We start from the raw sequence: 20,686 nt of genomic DNA, 5'->3' as shown, positions 1-20,686 counted from the left end.
TGTTCTGTTTCTACCAGCTAGATGCTTTTTCACTGCTCTTGACCTTCTTAACCTTAGGAAGAAGATATGGCTCATTTTACTATTTATCCACCCTTAATTTGTAGGGTCAGTGTAACCTTGGCTGTCAGCCTGTAATTCCCTTTTTACGACTTTGAGAGTTGTTTTCTGCTATAAATCAGGGGGGGCCCTTGTCTAGGAGTAAAACATCTTGTCAAGGTTTTTAGGCAACTGGTCTTCTAAGACTGGTCTTTTAAGATACAGGCCCTGATTAAACATATAAGCTTTAATAAAAATGCAGGCTTATGATTAGATGCCTCAAATCCACTTAATAAATATGGATTGGTGGTGTATTATTTTGTACCCGAGAAAATAACTCTCGGGGGAAGTGTACAGAAGCTTTACATACCTTATCAAATAATTTAATGGAGCATTTAGTAAGATAAACAGTCTGGGCCATTTCTCTTTGTAATGTAATGTTGAGCAAAGCCTGTCTGATTGATTGATTTTCCTTTAATTGAGAGCAGACAATAAAAGAAGCCATGTTTTCTTCATGCTGATTGATAAGATTTGCAGCTGAGCCCTGAGTGGTGGCATAAAATGCTATATCCATAAAGCATTGCATGGTTTTTCCGTCAGAAAACAGAGCCGGTGTTGTGTTGGCTGTCTCACTTTAGAAGAGTAAAGCAAGAAATTCCATAGGCAACTGGTAAACTTGCACTTCTCAAAGCTGTGCGTACCTTCTCCATGCTAGCAGAGGATCGCTGGTCCTCTTTTTTCCTTTCTTCTCCTTTTAAGTAGCAAAACAGTCATCTCTGGGGGGCCCATGTGAGATAGAAAGTATTTGCATGTTCAGACCCAGAAACCTCCCCCAAATAAATTCACACTTGACTCAAATTTTGGTTTTGGTTTTTGGCAGAATTTAGGCCACAACTTTATTGATTACAGAAAGTGACTTGTTGCATAGGCTCTGCTTCGACTAGCTCCCTGCCTTGCAGGTAGCGCTGACCCAGGGTTCCAGCATAGGTCAGCCAAGGGTGAACACCTGGGTAGCAGAAAGCCGGGAACGGGTTAACTCTGCCACCCAAATGTCCCCCTGGACTCAGGCACAGGCACAACCCCCTCTCAGGGGTTGACCAAACCATCGAGTCCCTGGATTCCTTTAATGGAATACCCTTCACATAGAGATGGCAAGAGCATTTTCCCATCCCTGTCATCTGAATCAGAGCCTATCCGCAACCTTACAAGTTGTGACTATTTGCTACGCGGCAGGCGAAACCCAAATGGCAACAGGCAATCAGCCAAGTGGGTAAAATTCCTGCCGTGCCCCTGTCCCAACGACAGACAACACACGACGGCAAAGCCCTAAAAGTGGGGAGAGGTGGGCAGGTGTTCCGAATGCATGTGCCAAAAGAGGAAGCTCTGGGTCACGTGCATGGGCATAAATAGGTCCCTCGAACCGTTTGGACTGCATCCCATTGGCCAGATTGCACCCAGCTTCGAGGGACCTACCAGTCGGGTGTTGTGGCTGACCCACAACACAGGGTGTCGGTTTTCCAGGGCTCACTGCACTATGTGCCCTCTTTAAGGGAGAACCCAATTTAACATTTAAATGAATAAGTTTGGATATAACAATGGGGGGGGGGGCAATGCAAGTAAACTAGTGATTAATGCCACCCCCCAACAGAAACAGTCAGGGACTGTTAAGAGTCTATTCATCACTAATTCTTCAGCTGCTGTTTAACAGGTGTAGTGCCTGAGTTTGCTATCCTCCTTCCTTTTGTGTCATGCCTTTTAGATTGTAAACCTGAGGGCAGGGACTGTGAGAGCCACTTGTGTCTGAAGACCAGGGTCAAAATGCTTTAAATAAATAAAGATGCAGAACCTCCACTTCAATCCCACTTGCAGCTAATTACAAAAAAGCAATGCCTCAGCAGCACTTAAAGGCACATAGCATAGACCATAAACATCTGTGCCCCTCATCTCTTGCTACTGCTGCTGTCCTGCAGTAGCATTCAGGTCTAACCACACTTGCATGGCAATATATCTATTAAAAGCTTGATACCCTGTTTCTTTCTTGCAAAGCAGTGTGGGGAGGGGGTGACTGGGACTTCTCCACAGCTTCCCCACTGCTTGTGCTGCTTTGCAGGCCATCATGTTTTTATTACACACCTGGCTTACAGTATACCTAGGACCTGGGAAAGGAGGGCCACATGGTTTTTTGAGAGAAGGCTTTCAACAACAGAGGTTGCTCTGAGGTGTGACAAGGGAACTTCAAATCGGCTTTCCAATACAGTGGTACCTCAAGTTACATACACTTCAGGTTACATACGCTTCAGGTTACACACTCCGCTAACCCAGAAATAGTGCTTCAGGTTAAGAACTTTGCTTCAGGATAAGAACAGAAATCGGGCTCCGGCGGTGCGGTGGCAGCAGGAGGCCCCATTAGCTAAAGTGGTGCTTCAGGTTAAGAACAGTTTCAGGTTAAGAACGGACCTCCGGAATGAATTAAGTACTTAACCCGAGGTACCACTGTAGTATGGAACTAAAGATTTTTAATGTAGCAATGCATGTTCACAGTTTGAATAATTGTGTAATTATTGACTCTGTAAACCTGTTGCCCAAGACACAAACTTTTATTCTTTGTGCATATGTACATAACAACTTTCTGAAGAAAGCTAGGAATAATCTGAATAATCAGAAAAGTGCTTCTGCCACCATCAGGCTTAATGTGTCAGTGTCTGCAGAAACTGACTTGTGAAGTTGCTGTGTAATGATTGTAGGAAAATGCTGGGAGCTTGCGGCTCTTCCTGCTGGAATGTTCTTGTTCCTAACTTTTTGTCAGAGGGTTTTTAAGCGACCTGCTATTTTCTTCTTTTGCAGAATGTGAACGATGAACCTCCGGTCTGTAGGCCACCCTATTATAGCAAACCTATATACTCTAGTATTAAAACACCCATCTTGCAGTTGAATTGCTCAGACAAAGATTCTCCCCCTCATCAGCTCAGCTACACTATTGTGGGAGGTAAGACTATATATAGCTTAGTTTTTGTAATGACCATTCATTAGTTTTCATTCTTTCTGTTTGTGTGAATAGAATTGGGGAAGCACCTTCAAGTGTATTCCCCTTCAAAGGTGAGCCATTTGGGAACTACACAGAAATCAGGGCCTAAAAAACACACACCTTATGACAATATTAGCAAGCCAGAGATTGTTCTAACCATAGAAATATGGCAACTTGGAGTAGGTCAGTTGCTAAAGAGCACACACCAAGAGTGCTTTGTTGAAATCAAGGCTAGGGAACTGTTAAGTTGTGGGCAAACATATCAGATGACACAGCGATTCTTCCAAAGCAGCTCTTTATTTGTAAGCTGGAACAGAACTGAACTGAGGAGCTCAGTCAGCCTGCTTATATAGAGCTCCACTAGAATGCAACAGTAACCATTTTCTGTAACTAACTAATCCAATCACTGAACGTCACTTTCGATCCTTCATTTGCATAACTATCTACAGTATCCCCCTGCTGGCCCAGGGTGAGAACTTCATTACATAACAGGAACCCTCTAGATGGTCCTGGACTACAAGTCCCATCATCCCAGACTGTTCGCCATGCTGGGTGGGGCTGATGGGAATTGAAGTCCCTCAGCATGTGAAGGGTCTCAGGCTCCTCACATCTGGCCTTAAATCATAGAATCATAAGTTGGAAAGGTCCCTGAGGGACATCTAATCCAACCCCCTGCACTGCAGGAATATGCAGCCATCCCATATGGGGAATCGAACCTGCAACCTTGGCATTATCAGTACCACGTTCTAACCAACTAAGCTACATATGAATATACACCTTCTGTGCTTTGAGGGAGACACCTCTGTTCTCTGAACAGTGGCCTGGCGTTGGGAAAGGAACCTGCTCTAAACTGCAATCTCTTTTGCTTCCTCCCTTTCTTTAAGGGAAGAAAAGCTGCTGTTCTCTTGTTCCAGTGCCTAAGAGGCTCTTTGCTTCATCCCAGCACAATTCAAACATTTATTAAGAGATGCCATATTCACCTGAAGTGCAAGATTCTGAAAGCTGGAGAGCTATATATGAAATGTAATAGGATGCCATTTTTATTTTTATGGTACTTCAAACCCCATTCTTTCTAGGCAATATCCATTCTCGGTTCAAACTTCAGAGATTAGGCTCTGGCTTAACTTCTTTGATGACGACACAGAACTTCCAGTATGATGTGTTTCGAGGAATTCAGGATCCCACCACATTTCAGCTACTGATAGAAGTGGCTGATGAACTGCATGGCAGTTCAGCTCACCGCTTGTCCACAACAGCAACTGTAATACTGCATGTGGTTCCCTGGAGCACAACCAGGCCTTCGACCACCACAAAAACAACCACAACTGCCGTAAGTTTCCAAGCATGCTTCTTTTTTTCAGGACGTCAAGAGACATCTGAGGCAGTTGATAGAGGAGAGCACAGTTCAAAATCTTTCTGGTATCTCTGTGACTTACAGAGAGGGGGAGGGATGGGATGGCAGCCAGGTCATTGTGGTGCAAATGCGCAGGAGGGAGAACTGGACTGGCTCTGCTGGTGTGTTTATACTGTGTCAGCATCGTCACACCCTTGGAACACCCGCCAGATGGCTACTGCTTAAATGGTTCCCCCAAAATCTTCTGCCTCAGGTAGAGTGCCTCACTGTTTGCTCTGAATGAATAAAACATAGCAATAAAACAACAATATGATATACAAAGAATAGAAATCAAAAGTCAATTATATAAAATACATTTTAGGGTTTTGAATCAGTAGTCAAATGGTAGATCTTATTCTGATTGCCCCAGCTAAAAACCTTGCAACCTTCGCTGTCACCTGCTCATCTTGATCTGCCAAGAGAAGGGACACTGTGGCAGTGGCTGGGCGACCCAGAATGGACAATAAAAGAGGGGTGATGATCTCATTCCTCAAGTCTTTATAAAGAGGGCAAGCCAGAAGGGCATGCGCCACTGATTCAGGACTGCCATCTCCACAGGGACATAAGCATTTTTGTGTGTGGAATCTGTTGGAATCGTCCCTTGAGTACACCCAAAGGCAGTACATTCAATCTTGCAAGAGTAAAAGTGTGTCTATGTTTTAGAATTGCTAGGTAATGCAGATAAGGTGCCAGAGAGTTGAAATGGGAGGGTGGAAAATAGTCATGCCATGGGCAAAATTTCCTTATTGTGGCCAAGTTGTTTTGACACTCAATATCATTTAGGGGGTTACAAATCATGCTGTTTGCTTTACTAAAACCCAGAGTGAGTAGCTGTTGTGGTGATAAACCACAAGAGTGAAGTTCTTGATAGACAATTTAAGTCCAGGCGCTCTTGTGACAATCTTGCTGCCCTATTTGCTCTATTTCTGATGTTCGGGCTGTGAGTGCCATTCCCTGTATAGCCAAAAGAGCATCATTTATGCTCACGAATGAGGCACTGGTAAGCTTGAGGGAGGTTTAGAGCTAATACATGCTAGGGGCGGGGTAACATGGGTGATATGGGCTTGCTTTCTGTTTGTTTTTTTAAGTTTAGAAGACATTTACCCCTTTTACAAAGGGGGAGTGGGTACAGTACATAACATCCTGAGATGGCAACACACAGAGCCGTGCGCAGCCTTCTCTGTTTCTCAGAGTTCATTTCTCAATCCAGGACACCTTCTTTTCCCCCTCCTCTCTCTCTCTCTGGATTAGCAATTGCTGAGGACCAGCAAGAGAATGCGCTTTCCCTCATGCTCAGTTGCTTTTAAGATTCCCAATGGCATTTTGGTGGTCACTGTTACAGGTAAAGTGTTGGACAGTTGGAGACATTTTATAGGTTTATGTAATGGTTCTAGGGGTTGCTCGTGCGTAAGCTGGTGCTTGTCTCCCCGGCTGGGTGCAAACACCTGGCTGGGTTGCCTAAGTGAACCTTTTCTGTCTGGACAGCCACTCACCCGTGGCTGACTCAATCGCTGGCAGAATCCGTCAGTGGGCATTTCTTAAACTTCTTCCAGCAAAGAAGCTCTTTGACGCCTAGTCTCCTCCTACTCTCTCTGCGCGAAAGCCTTCTGCGCAAGGAGGGCGTGGGCAGCGGAGGACCCCTACTCTCCCCGCTGGTCCCAGGCAAGGAGTCATGGGACCGTCTCGACGCTTCCCCCATCTGCCCCCCTTCTCCACTGGTGCTACACTGATTCTCTTCCCCAGAAGATGGGCTGCTTCTCCCGATCCCTGGATGCTCTCTGGAATCCCTCTGGCTTTTGCTCTCTCCCTCCAGCACTGATGGCAGTTCCCTGACAGTTTACAATGACTGTTATTAAATAGGAAGATCAGCCCTGGATCAGTTCCTCAAATATTCATTACTCAGGTAAAATTCCTGTTAAATTAACTGTCAATATGCTAATTTCTTCTATACCATTAAGTTATCCCCACCCATGATTTTCTCTCCCAATATCATGCCACACACAATATTTCCCTAGTTTATCACCCAAACACAAGTGCAGCTACTGTAACAGATGGAATAAAACAAAATGAACAAGACTCTCCACTGAATTTATATCTTGTTTATCTTTTTCTTTATTCTTCTGTGTCACTAAAGTAGATGTTCATGATTAAATAGCGATGTAATGTTATTTTTAAAAGCTTTCAGTAGTATTTTTTGAAAATTCAAAACACCACTTTAATGATAATCTGGATTGTGACTCCTCCAATGCTAAGAGGCTTCATTTGCTTTTGAAATTTGTACAACTCTGTTATATATATGCTCAATAACACAATGGAAGTTTTGCTCTTTTGGTGGAAACCAACCTGATTCTTATTTTTATTAAAGGCAAGTAAATCTGCTTTGAGGTTTTCAAGTTAAAAACTGGTGCAGATTTTTTTTGGAAAAAATAAATATTCTTAAGGCCTGCTTACATTACAGAAAGGAGCTGATTCTCTGCGCCATGCTGTGTGTCTCTTCCTCAGTCCTTTTCTGGCTCATCTGGCATCTGGGGCCAGGATGGAAATGTCAGCACTGTGGGTGTGAAGGCACACAGTGTCTGTGTTTTGTAATGGGAGCAAATTGTCAGCTTCCATGAACGGTGGCTGCCCATCATAAAACTACCCAACATGCAATGCCCCAGCTACGGTTTTAGACAGCACTGCGCATGTGAGAGCTGATGAGCTGCTCTCATTCAACAATGGTGAGACCACGTGCTTTGCCCCACTCCAGTCTGGTGGCAAGAAGAGGTGGTGTGGTCTGTGTGTGACATGTTGTGCATGGCAGGGCTGGTCTGCTGGGTCTTCTGCCAGTTGTGGCCATGACAGGGGGGACCTTCCTCATGGGACCTACTGGTTTTCTGTTGGGGGATATCCCCCCAAATGGTTACGGGCTTGCTGTAGAAATCCCATGTCGATTATGATGGTCAATCCCTTGTGTGTTATTCCAAGCATCTGATCTGATAGCTAAGCTCTATTGCTTGGTGTGAGGCCCCCCTCAGAATCTTCTATTTCGCATGTTTTCCCTGGGGCAGAAAGCCACGTTCATGGATACGCATATCCTGTGCCTATACATATAAATAATGTAAGTCTAAAACGAGATAGCCAGCTGAATCATTAAGATGTTAAGCCAGGAAATCAAATTAACTGGCCACACTCATAGGGAACTTTTACATCCGAGTCCACTGGCAAAACAGACACAGCAGATGTTAACTGTCTAAAGCCTTTAGTTTCATCATATGGTGACATAATGTTGAGATAAGTATCGGACACTCATGCAAACTGTATTCAGATCCTTTGTTTGTTCAGTGCCTTGACCAATAGCAGCCAGTTTACTTCAATATCCCCAAAATATCTGTATCGTAGGCTGGTGACAGCCTGTTTTATCACACAAGACAATCTGCACATGCTCATCTGTCTGGTATCTTTGGGGAAGGGGAGTCAATGAAGAAGGGAAAGGCTGAGATATTTAATGAACTGTATCTTAAAATATGCTTTAAAAATGAAAGGGAAGTAGTACTTCACTGGCTTGAATTTCGAAGCATGTCCCAGATCCACGCTGTCTTCATCTGAAATAATGATTAGTATGGTGGGAGCACGCCCCTCAACAAAGCCATGTTGTAGTGCTAAAGGGGCTGAATCTTTACGGTGAATCTCATATGTGGTGGAGGGGGGCAGTTGAGACAGAGTCCAACCAGAGGGAAGGGCTGGTTACTATGAAGATGAGAGAGAGAATGTTCAGGAGGAAGGGAGATGGTCAAAAGAGAACCAGGGCTTTTTTAGACCTGGAACTCATTGGAACTCAGGACCTCTCAGGTGGGCGCCATTGCCATCCTAAGAGAGAATGAGGGAGGCGTTCGTCACGGGTTCCAGCTCCTCTTTTTCTAGTAAGATAGCACTGGAGAGAACAGTTGGAGAGAGACCTGAGTGACCCTCAGCAGCCACAACGGAACAGCCTCTTAGGTTTGCTGCAGTTTTCTGGCAGGAATCCTCAGAAATAGGCAGAAGAGCCCTTCAAAGATTAATGGTGGTGGGTGGGAACTGACATAAGGATGTTGAGCTAGCCAGATCTTCTCCAGAATTATCTTGCTCACCTAACTCTGCTCTGGAGATAATTGGGAACAGTAGTAGAGTGGCAAATTCAGAAGTGCAGGGTCACAGCCAGGCCCCCTCATAACCACACCCCCTTCTAAGATTATACAATAATCTTACATTTAAACAATATTAATAATTAGGGTTGCCTTGCAACCATCAGTGCCGATCTGCAGGTCTTGCCTTTTAGCCAGATCTCCTATTTTCTGTGTGCACACATGTGCAAATGATTTGGACAGCGCCAGTGTCTTCTTTCATGGTCACTCACGTTGTGCTTTCCTTGAAGTTCCTTTGTAACAGAACTTGCACACCATTCTCTTGAAACGAAATCATGTTGTGTTTTTGGTGCTTAAGAGCAGCCAGAGCAAATCCTCTTTGGTGCTTTTCTTCAGAGTGACCCCAGGAGCCAAGGCTCAGTGGCTGATTCACCTCCTTTTACTCTGATTTTACTCTGCAGATCAGTACAGGAGATGAGAATACGGTACTTCTTCCCAGAGGCTTAAAACTCCCCATTCATGCTGATGGGGCAGCTCTAGGACACTGCAGACAGGGACCCTGCTGAGACCCTGTTGCAGAAATAGTGGCAGATCTTGGAGCCTCTGTGACCCAGACTGATACACGTCTAGATCCAAGGCATACTGTGTGCTGCTTGAGGGAAGGTGAGAGGGCTCCATATCTCACGACTCAGCCAAGAGCACGAAGCCCTCAATATTGCCTATATATACTTAGGTCCAGATGGTCTTCATGCAAAATAATTATTTATAAAAATATATAAGTCACACTTTCATAAAAATACTTATATAATATAATTTTACAATGATTAAATAGACCCAATGTCTATTTAATGTCTACACAATGTGTAGAATTTGCCACAATCTCAACTTAACAGCCAGTAACACATTTTTTAGGGGGCTCACCAGTTGCTGGTGTTTTCTGGGAATGCTTTTTTTGTATTTAATTTTATATAATTAGTGCATTTTCTCTCTCTTCTAAAATCTGAAATTAATGTCTTCTATTTTCTGTTAGCTAGGTTTTTTCTTTTCTTTTCTGGTACTAAGAATGCTGCACCGCCCACAAATTTAAAAGAAAAATAAAACACCCACGACAATATTCTGCTTTTATTTTGCAACTTCTCAAGAGTATGTCAAAACTTAAGTTTTCACTTATTTCCCCTCCAATAAGTGTTTCATGTTCTACAATACACAATTGTTCTTTTAACATAGGAACACTGCCACCTACCGGACAAAGTATAGGCCTGTCATTAGTACAAATTAATCTAATTTCTAAGCCTTTTCGAAACTTTCTTTTTAATGTGAGTTTAGGATGGAGGAAGACAGGATGTGGGGAAACTGTGGTTAGGATTTCCCACATTAAAAAAAAAACCTAACAGCAAGTGAGGGGGTGTAAAATTGGAAAAAGAGGGCATAATCCTGGGGTGGGGGAACTTTTTCAAGCTGAGGGCCATATTTCAATCTGGCCTGACTGCACTGGCAAACAATTATGTTCCAGGTCCAATTCAAAGCACTGATTTTGACCTATAAAGCTATAACTCAAGGACTGTCTCTCTCCCCATATGAACATATTCAGACCTGGAGATCATCTTCTGAGGGTGACAACATGAGAGAGGGCCTTTCCCGCAGTGGCTCCCTGTTTGTGGAACGCTCTCCCCAAGGAGGCAACAAGAAAAAACGTTTCTCTGTAACCAGACCTTTGTTGGATTAACATTCAGCGGCCTTTTAAATGTGTTTGTGGGAGGAGGGTTATTTGTTCTGTTCTTATTTTATTGTGCATTTTGTGTTTTTGTTTTTAATATTGTGAACCACCCAGAAATCTTTGGCCCTTTCCTGCCATTACCATGTATATCAGAGATGGGGAACCTGTGACCTCCCCAGATTTTGTTAGACTCAATCCTCCATTTGGGAGTTGGAACCTAGCCATAGTTGCAGGGACACAGGTTCCCTAACCATACTACAAGTTTTTCTTAGTTTTCACCATTATGGAGAATGAGGGTGGTGGGATTCAGCAGTGTGCTAATACAGGCATAGGCAAACTTCGCCCTCCAGCTGTTTTGGGACTACAACTCCCATCATCCCTACCTAACAGGACCAGTGGTCAGGGATGATGGGAATTGTAGTCCCAAAACAGCTGGAGGGCTGAGTTTGCCTATGCCTGTGCTAATACAATCATTCCATTAGCACAAGCATCCGCTTTGCTAGCTAGAGGTCATGCAATGGCTTCCACTAGCACACCGGGCTAACTGAATCTGAGATTTCTTTAGAGCATTTTTGCTTATGAATAAGTTTTAAAAGCATGTCACATGCCTTTTATTCAGGGTGTTCTATGAACCACGATGCTTCCGTTCTGGACCCAGTCATATTCACGTTTAATTGGAATTAACTTTGAATTTGAATTTTGTTTTCCAGATTATATTGTATTTTGAAAAATCTAATGGACATCCATTCCTGATTTGCAAATGTCTGTTGTTTGTTCATTTCTAGGCTACCACCTCAGTGCTGATTCAGACTTTATATTATTGGCATCCCGAAAACTGGTTTCCTGTTGTCCTAACTATAGCAGCAGCCCTCCTACTGATGTGCTTGTATATGGCGGTGTGGGGTTGCTTCAAAGAGTAAGGACTCCTTCAGTTTTGGGGACAGCTCAGAGGAGACAATGAATATGAAAATGTACACCTAGACTAGTCTGTTGATAGATATTCCACCCACTGCAATAGAAGTTTCCCATTTCCCCCCATGTCTCATGAGACACCAGTCCTGAGACTTAGAGGAGTTTTTAAAGTGGTTTTCTGTTCATCAAGAGGGAATTGTGTTTGATACAAATAAGCACCACATTTCATATACTACAGCAACACAAATGTGTGTATCAAGAATTCTGTAGGTGGTAGGTAACATGGATGTTCCTGCATGCCCTTGTTCAGTTCTCTTAGGAACTAAGGGTGCAGTCTTCTGGTCTGTGGAAGGGAATCTGAGCGGCTATGTAATAGAGTGAATCTCCCTCCGTTCCTGCAGAGAGTGAAGCCCATAGGTAGAGAAGAAGGTCTGGCCTCACAAACCTTCCCGTTGTGGAAATGCCTCCTAACCTTACCACTCCACTGATGTGAGTGACCCAAAAGGGGGTGCAGATTGCAGGATATGGATCCAAAGCCCTCGTCTTTCCCCAATATATCCCTGGGATTGGGGAGGGGGCTGTATGAGAGACAGGCACCTGGAGTGTACCATATTTTTCGCACCATAGGACGCACTTTCCCCCTCCTAAATAGCAAGGGAAAATGTGTGTGCGTCCTATGGAGCGAATGCAGGGGGGAGGCAGGCGGGAAAAGCCCCCAAGAGCCACACACAAGCTTCGTGTGCTCTTGCGGGCTTTTCCCCAGGAGGGAGAAGGGACTGACTGGCCGCATCAGTCCCTTCTCCCTCCTCGGGGAAAAGCCCCCAAGAGCGGTGCCCTCTTTAAAGGCTGCGCGGCTCCTGCGGGCTTTTCTACGAGGTGGGGGAATCCCCCCACCTCCCAGAACAGCCAGGAGAAGCCATGCAGCCCCTTTAAAGAGCGTGCGGCTTCTGCAGGAGGTGGGGGAAGCTGCAGCAGATTCCCTCCTCCCGGGCTCCCTTTGAAGCGGCAATGTGGGAGGGGAGCAGCTTACACTCATGTAAGCAGCTCCTCTCCCACTTTCCTGCTTCAAAGCAATCACAGAGGAGGGAAGGAAAGGGACCATGGATCCTCTACTGCTTGCAGCTGCAGCAGATTCCCTCCTCCTGGGCTCGCTTTGAAGCAGCAAAATGGGAGGGGAGCAGCTTACACTCGTGTAAGCAGCTCCTCTCCCACTTTCCTGCTTCAAAGTGGAGGGAATCCACTGCAGTTGCGAGCAGAGGATCCATGGCTCCGCTTCCTTCCCTCGAAGCAGGGTGAGGGGGTGCAGGGGGGAAAGACGGCAGGAAATAGATGCCGGGCAGGAAGACACAACCACATTTTGACCACTGAAAGTCCACCCCAGCCTCCCCAGATTTCCACTGAGACGGCCAGGCTAATCTCGATGGCCATAAGTCTGGCTCATCATTATTAACTGGACTTAGATATGCCATGGTTCCCCTTCCTACCCTCCTCTGAGGCTCGATTTAAAGCAGCAAAGCGGACAGGAGCCGCCTGCTTTGCTGCTTTAAATAGTTTAGTGCAACATTTTATTCAGAATATTTTTGTGTGTGTTTTCCTCCTCTAAAAACTAGGTGTGCCCTATGGTCAGGTGCGTCCTATGGAGCAAAAAATACGGTATATTTCTCCTGCTGCTGCCTCCTGCACACCATTTTCCCTGGCCAGGACAAGACGGCCAGGAGAGGAGGTTCTTCTGCCCACAATCTCCCTTGCCCCAACCTCAAAAGATTACTGACAATACATTTTGTGCCAGCCCTTTCCAATAAACTTCCACTTCTCCATGTGTTGCTCCCCAATACACACCCCGTGATTCTAATGTTGATGGCATTTTTACCCTCAACAGTGTTACCAAATGTGGAAGATTCTTTCCACAGTGCTGTATTGACCAAAACCATCCGCCAGTCCTGAACACTGAAAAACATGCCAATTCTCCAAGGTAAGGGTCCTTTTCTGTCTCGTGTGCATAGTGTCTCATCGGGCTACTTTAGCACAAATTGTGTAGCCACTTTAGGAATATTGCCAGAAAATATAAATGACACTCATTTCTTCCATGTGGTTTGGAGTCACAGAAACCTTGGAGGTCAGAAACCTCCAAGATTTTCATTTATCTCTTGCAGCATATGTTTTAATAGGCATGAATTCAAGGCTGCTTTGTACCTCTTTATGCTGGTTGTCTGTGTATTCTTGCCACCTCACGAAATGTTCCTTTCATATCTCCAATTTTCTTGAACAGATCTCTGGTTTTTCCCATTCTATTGTTTTCCTCTATTTCTTTGCATTGCTTGTTGAAGAAGGCCCTCTTGTCTCTCCTTGCTATTCTTTGGAAATCTGCATTCAATTTCCTGTATCTTTCACTATCTCCCTCGCATTTTGCTTGCCTTCTCTCCCCTGCTGTTTGTAAGGCCTCCTGGTAGAACACCTAAGGTAAAGGTGAAGGGACCCCTGACCATTAGGTCCAGTCGTGACCGACTCTGGGGTTGCGGCGCTCATCTTGCTTTATTGGCTGAGGTAGCTGGCGCACAGCTTCCAGGTCATGTGGCAAGGATTAATAAGCTGCTTCTGGTGAACCAGAGCAGCACATGGAAACGCCGTTTACCTTCCCGCCGGAGCGGTACCTACTTGCACTTTGACGTGCTTTCGAACTGCTAGGTTGGCAGGAGCAGGGACCAATCTCACCCCATCGCAGGGATTCGAACCACGACCTTCTGATCGGCAAGTCCTAGGCTCTGTGGTTTAACCCACAGCACCTCCTGCATCCCTGGTAGAACACCTACAGGGACAATATTCCTGTGAAGGGATTTCTGATGTTACAGGCAGTACTGCATCCACAACCACGAGTTCTTCTGAGTCTTATGACGATAGATTATTATTGTTTTAGAGCACAGAAGATGATGGAATCCACTCAGATATGAATATTATCATCTAAGATTCCGCGAAACTTGTGCCATAACTCTCCACATTCTGGAACAATGCCAAATGATGGTGTGTAAATGGCAACACAGATGCTGCACTCAGGCGTGACAGGCAGAGAGAGGGGATGCTACACATCTGGCCTCCTGTCAGCAGCAGAAGAGGAGGGAGGGGAGGTATTTAGGAGGTATTTCAAAGAGTCACAAAAGAGCAGCATCTGGCACCGCATAGGAGTAGCTCCTGCTTCCTAACAGCTGGCCTGATCCTGCTTCGCAAGTGGCTCCCCTGCACACACTGTGGCTGAGTTGGAGAACACTTGTCTAATGTTGCTTTTCCTGTTTCTCCCTACCAGCAAAATGAATCCAACGGTGAATCTACCCCAGTCAGATGTGACATTCAGAAAACTGTCTGTGAGCTCCGAAGTAAGTGGAATTGCACTTGTTATTTGCAAGCGGAAACACCCCTCCTCATTGTGCTGCCAATCAAAATCCCATGTGGCTGTGGGAAGAAGTTTTAGGCTGCATGTTTTGTCTGCCAGCCATGAACTTAGCTGCGTTTCAAGAGAGAGAACCTCTCTCACCCCTTTTTCATTGGACTGGGCAAGGATCTTTCTTTACATTTATTTCCCATCCTTCTTCTAAGGAACTTGAGTCAGTGTATATGGTCTGCCCCCATTTTATCCTCACAACAGCCCTGTGAAATAGGTCATGCTGACAGATAGGAACTGGCTCAAGGTCACCCAGTGTGCTGCATGACTGACTGGGAATCTGAGCCAGGCTCTTTGCCGCCCTCGCCTGATACTCTAAGCCAGAGATTGGGGGTCTCAGAGGCCAAATGTGGCCCTCCAGGCAATTCTCCTCTTCAGACTCTCCTCTATGACACGCCCTCCTGAAGCCCTTTGCCAGCCTTGCATTGCACCCTCCTTCTGTTCCTTTGCCTGGCTGGAATGTGCCCTTGAACTCTGGCAATGCTTCCTGCTTGTCTGGGTGAAGGGTAGAAAGGGATGTCTGAGTGTAGAGAAAGGTGTGGTTTTTTTCAAGGTCCCAGAGAGAGTTCTGGCAGTTTTGAAGTCTCTTGTTCAGCTGGGATAGCTCAGTCAGTAGAGAAGGAGACTCTTAATCTCAGGGTTGTGGGTTCAAGCCCCCTGTTGGGCAAAATATCTGTGGATTGCAGGGGGCTGGACTAGATGACCCTCATGGTTCCTTACAACTCTACCATTCTATGAGTCTATGAGCATTCACATTTATTGCCCTGCCCACTTTTGCCTCCTGTCCCACCCACCACTGGTATGTGTCCCCCCCCCAGGATACCCAGGAGGGGCTGTGGCCCTCAAAATAAAAAAGGGTTCCCACCCCTGTTCTAACCACTATACCGCACTGGCTGAGGTGTGCCTATATCTGTGGAAAAGATTGTCAAGGTATAGTGGTTAGAACAGGGGTTTAGTTTGTGCTAGAAACCAGCCTTTTAGTCTTTCAGCTCCAGCCCTCTGGAATCAATTACCAGCTGAAGTTAGGATCTTGATGTTTAAGTCACTACCTAAAATGCTTTTGTTTAATAATCTTTTCCTGAAGTGTGAATCGGTCATTTTATAGAATATTAACTGAACACCTGTAGGAATTGTTTCATTGTTTTTAGAATGTCATATAAATGCTTTTAGTGCTTTTAGAATTTGTTTAGAAAATAAGAATTCTATTGTTGTAGACTGCTTTCATGGCCCCAAGCTGCAAAGCAGCATATAAATCTATAGAATAAACAAAAATACCTTCTGTTAGTTCAAAAGTCAATGGTGACCAGAAGCATTGAGAGTACAGGTGTGCTAACGACAGTGATTTATGTTGCCTTTCAGCCCTCTATCATTTATGACGGTTGTGCAATGGATCCAGGTAAATATCAATATGGGTTTTAAAATACACTTGCAAGTTTACTTTTGTTGAATCTCACAGAATATGCACCTTGAGATCAGTTTGGCTTAAACTCTCAAAGGTCACATGTGGGAAACTATCAAGTGTGCCTATTGGTGTGTTTGCTCCATGCCCTCCCTCTCCTACTAAGCAACAGTCACCCACATGCCAGGAGGCTAGCATGGCAGCTCTGCCACCCCCCCAGCAAGCCTCTTCTGGATCCGTCCCTCCCTATGGTGGTGGTACTGATGGCAATGATCTGCTGTGTTAATATATTGTCTTTCCTCCCAAAAGAGCCCTGGCAGGTTGACAACCTGTTAAATTCAGCGACTCTCAAAAAAACCCCAGATTAAAATATTTAAAACTATATATCTAAAAGCAAAGTAGTAAAACCCAGCAGGCAAAAACCCTCAGTTTTTGAACTTCAACAACATATTGATCCCCAAAGCCCAAAGGAATAAATGCATCTTCAGCTGGTGCCTTCAAAATATCTGCCTAATTATGGAGGTGGCGATGTAGAGTCTACAACGGAAGGCATTGAAGCTGAATCCCCACACAATAGTTTAACACTAAAATTCTGACACATCAGTTTTTCCCTAGGAGAGAATTCAGATTTCCTCACTCACCTATTCCTTCTCAAAAGTGCACATTATTGGCAATTTTAAAGAAACAAACTAACCAATTGTTTTAAGGCTGCTTCAGGTGTTCCTGAACTACTGATTCCAACACCAGGGGTTTTGTTTCATGGTATCTGTAAATTGGGGGTGCGGGTGGTGCTGTGGGTTAAACCACAGAGCCTAGGACTTGCCGATCAGAAGGTTGGCGGTTCAAATCCCCGCAACGGGGTGAGCTCCCGTTGCTTGGTCCCTGCTCCTGCCAACCTAGCAGTCAAAGTGCAAATAGATAAATAGGTACCGCTCCGGCAGGAAGGTAAATGGCATTTCCATGCGCTGCTCTGGTTCGCCAGAAGCGGCTTAGTCATGCTGGCCTCATGACCTGGAAGCTGTACGCCGGCTCCCTCGGCCAGTAAAGCGAGATGAGCGCCACAAGCCCAGAGTCGGTCACGACTGGACCTAATGGTCAGGGGCCCCTTTACGTTTACCTTTATCTGTAAATCGAATCAGCTTCATGTCGGTTAAGTAATATTGTTAACTTGGCATTTTGGGAAACTCTGAACACTTCCTTCCAATAAAGGTTTCGTTCCACTGTGTATTTTGGAATTCAAATTCTATGTACATTCATTTTGTTTAATAAATTTAACAACAAAACATACAGCTTCCCAGAGCAATCAGTTTATCAAGGTTCCAGCTCTTGTGATGGGAAGCACAAAACGGAATATTGATTGAGAGAAGCCATAAAAATGAGAGAAAACTACTCAAATCCAAACAGTAGACCTTTTAAGCCTGTCCACATGGTGTCGCTAGTGTACCATGAATCACCCAGTGTACAGACTGTTCCCGTTTTTTTTGAAGAGTTCTCACTGTTAAGAATGTTCTTCTAAAACCTGGCCAGCATCTGCATCTTTGAAGGTTCTTACCCAGTTGTTGTTCTCCTGCCCCTGGAGCTACAGTGAACAAGTCTGCTCCATCTTCTGTGTGATGGTCCTTATGTCTCTCTTTGATCTCTTCTTCTCCAGGCTAATCATGCCCACCTTTTTCAAACACTTCTCATACGATTTGGGCTGCATCCATGCACAGCAGATTATTCAATTTCCATGACTTTTCTCTAATTGTTAAATTCTGCATTCATGCAATGTAGAAGCCACTTCTGGAACTATAGTGGAATATGTTGCATGTTTGGTGCTCATTTTCATCTTATTTCCTTCCAGAAAAGAAAAATGTTTGGAAATAATATGGAAATAAGTGCTAACCTTGTGCTAGATTCCACGATAATTCCACGATAATTCCACTATATTCAGCTATGGACCCTGTCTACAAGGTTGTAACAGTTCCAAAGAATGGGGAAGGAAGATCTTTCTAACAGCAAGAGATGTTTGGCAGTGGAACAGACTCCCTTGGAAGCTGCTGGACTCTCCTTTCCTGGAGGTTTTTAAGCACAGGTTGGATGGCCATTTGTCATGGACTCTCAGCATGTCTTCCAGCTTTCCAATTCTATAAGAGGAAAGTGCATTCTGAATCACAGGTGATTCAGTACAGTCATACGTTGGATCTCAAATGCCTTGGCTCCTGAACAAATCAACTCCCAAATGATCAAAACCCAGAAGTGACTGTTTTGATTCGCAAACTATTTTTGGAAGCCGAACGTCTGACGGGGCTTCTGCAGCTTCCAGTTGGCTGCAGGAGCTTCCTGCAGCCAATCAGAAGCCACGCTTTGGTTTCCAAACACTTTGGAAGTCGAACGGACTTCCGGAACAGAGTCCGTTCGACTTCCACGGTATGACTGTATGGGAAAACTGCTTTGCCTTGCAACAGTGTTATAAAGATTACAAGAAGATAATGTATAGGACATACTTGGAACACTTGGATGTGCTGAAAAAGTGCTATTTATTTATTTATTTATAAAAATAATACTAAGACCAAGTCATTTTTCCCTTCCTTAGCAACAGGACTGCAGTACCTCTTTAACAGTAAAACGGGTGAAATCCAGTGGCTAAACCAGAAGACCTCTACTATGTAATGTTTACTTCCTGCTAATGCCAACACTTCTCACATCTCTGCTGTCTGACAGCCCCAGATGTACGGACAACATGGCTTTCAAACAATTCACCTGAAGTGGGAAGTTATTGATTAAACTATCTGACCATCTAATAGTCAATAATGAAGTCTTTATGGAATTTGGGCATTGAAAGTAATGTTCTCATTTTGAATGTTTCCATAGAATTATTTACCTGGCTTATGTGGTTGCTATACTTTGTTGCCAAATACAATTTCATTTATTTCCTTGATTATTTTGAAGTGTTTTGCCCTTGATTTGTTCAATAAATTGCCAAGGCCAGAATAACATTGGTGCCTTTGATAGGATTGGGGGACATCATCATCATCATCATCATCATCATCATCATCATTATTATTTGCTTTTCTTCTTTATTTCTCCAAACCTCTAAAAATAAAATCACTAATTTTCATAACATTTAACACAGCTGTTCATCCCCCTGCATCCTAATAGAATGCAGGTGAACTGGGAACAAGCCTGTGATGTTGTCGCTCCCCTTTTCCATTTATTTATTGCCATTTATATCCCACCTTTTTCACTGCTCATCCCAATCGCCACCATCTGGGCATAGCCCTTCACCAGCCAGGAGGTAGGGGGCATTATGGTCAATACTGGGAATTTTGGGGAAGCAGGTGGTGGAGTGTTCAAAGGCTGTTTGCAATGGCAGAACAGCCTGCCGCCATCTTTAATTTGCCACAGAGTGGCCCAATGTGAGCAATGCTAGGAAATAATGTATCATCATTCCAAAGGCGCCTTGCTGGAGGCAGGGATATGTTTAACCCCCTGATATTTGACTTCTAGAAGATTCAGGAAATGGCTGAAAACAGAAGAGAATGGTAACTTCAGTCACTCTCACTAACATACTTTGAAAAAAGGCTCTCCCAAGCAAAAATTGGGACACTAGACGTATGGTGATTTACTAGGGGCAACTACCAGAAAGCAGGGACGGCCCTGGTAAATAGAGACCAATGGAGCATATATTTAAAATGCCATAATAATTTACTCACCAGTGAAATCAGAGCTTTACCTTTAATGACAAGCTGGCCATGGACCAAAGGTCATGATGTTTAGACAAACAATAAGATAAATCAACTGGGCACAACTTTTTAATATTGTTGAGTGATGTTTGCACACTTGAGTGCAGTTGGGATTTTGTTTTTAAGCAATCAACCAAGCCATCCATTATTATAGATGCAAAATGGTTCTTGGGTTGAGAGGATATGATAATAAACATATATCACTAACACACACTCCCATGACTTGTTTACATTCTGGTCTGCAAAAGAACAAGCCTGATTAACGGGGTAAACGCTGGCCTTTTTTCTATTATCTGATCTGGTGCCTTTTTCTTTCTGGCGATGTCATAACACAACCCGGTTGTATATTTTATAAAGATGTCATTCTGTTTATTTGCAGCTTTTCAATCTATTGAATTAATTGAAAAAGACCTACCTGTCATTTCCCCTGCACATTCCTATGATGTATTATGGTAGGAAACTTTTCTCAGCTGCCTGGGAAATGTTTCAGAAAGGAGAAATGAATAAGGCCCAAATGCAGGATTCAGCAGGTCAGTTTTCAATTGGTTCAAAGAAAGAAATTGTGAACAATAATTCACAACAACAACAGCAACAATAGAATTTACGACTTGCCCTTAACCAGCAAGTTCCAGGACAGTTAAAATAAAATACAGTCACAAGAATAGGGTACAGCCAGTATTGTTGCAGCCACTCCAATCTTCTGGGCACTTACCCAGGGTTTGGTTTCCTTGGAATGAGGGACTGCGGAGACTGCAGCCTCTTTATGGCTTATTTACACAACTATGCAACCTGAGCCTATGCTGGAGGGGCTCACAGCGTTAGCACCCCAGCAGGCCTTGCTTCTCCCCTAGGCACAGCCACTCTTGGGCTCCTGCCTCTAGGCTAGCTCTCTCCCACGCCTCTGACCTTTGTCTTCTCACCACCAGCCGGGTGAGGGAGGGGG

At 44.4% G+C, this 20,686-nt stretch overlaps 1 protein-coding gene across 1 annotated transcript in view; it reads left to right on the top strand.

Annotated features, from left to right (window-relative positions):
- Window positions 1-18,868, top strand: part of LOC307224875 (cadherin-related family member 4-like) — a gene marked incomplete at its 5' end in the record, with an annotated part of 87,036 nt that extends 68,168 nt beyond the window's left edge. Inside the window, 7 exons of the mRNA XM_079992043.1 lie at window positions 2,881-3,022; window positions 4,138-4,391; window positions 11,060-11,190; window positions 13,066-13,158; window positions 14,485-14,554; window positions 15,979-16,015; window positions 18,594-18,868. Of these exons, the coding sequence (XP_079848169.1) occupies window positions 2,881-3,022; window positions 4,138-4,391; window positions 11,060-11,190; window positions 13,066-13,158; window positions 14,485-14,554; window positions 15,979-16,015; window positions 18,594-18,670 (804 nt within the window). The 3' untranslated portion in view covers window positions 18,671-18,868. The remainder of the gene's footprint in view (window positions 1-2,880; window positions 3,023-4,137; window positions 4,392-11,059; window positions 11,191-13,065; window positions 13,159-14,484; window positions 14,555-15,978; window positions 16,016-18,593) is intronic.
- Window positions 18,869-20,686: the final 1,818 nt, after the last annotated feature.

This window comes from Podarcis cretensis (assembly GCF_951804945.1).
Source record: "Podarcis cretensis genome assembly, chromosome: 10".
Taxonomy (NCBI): Eukaryota; Metazoa; Chordata; class Lepidosauria; order Squamata; family Lacertidae; genus Podarcis; species Podarcis cretensis.
Note: the sequence above shows the minus strand (reverse complement) of the source record. Positions and strands in the feature narration are given on the sequence as shown.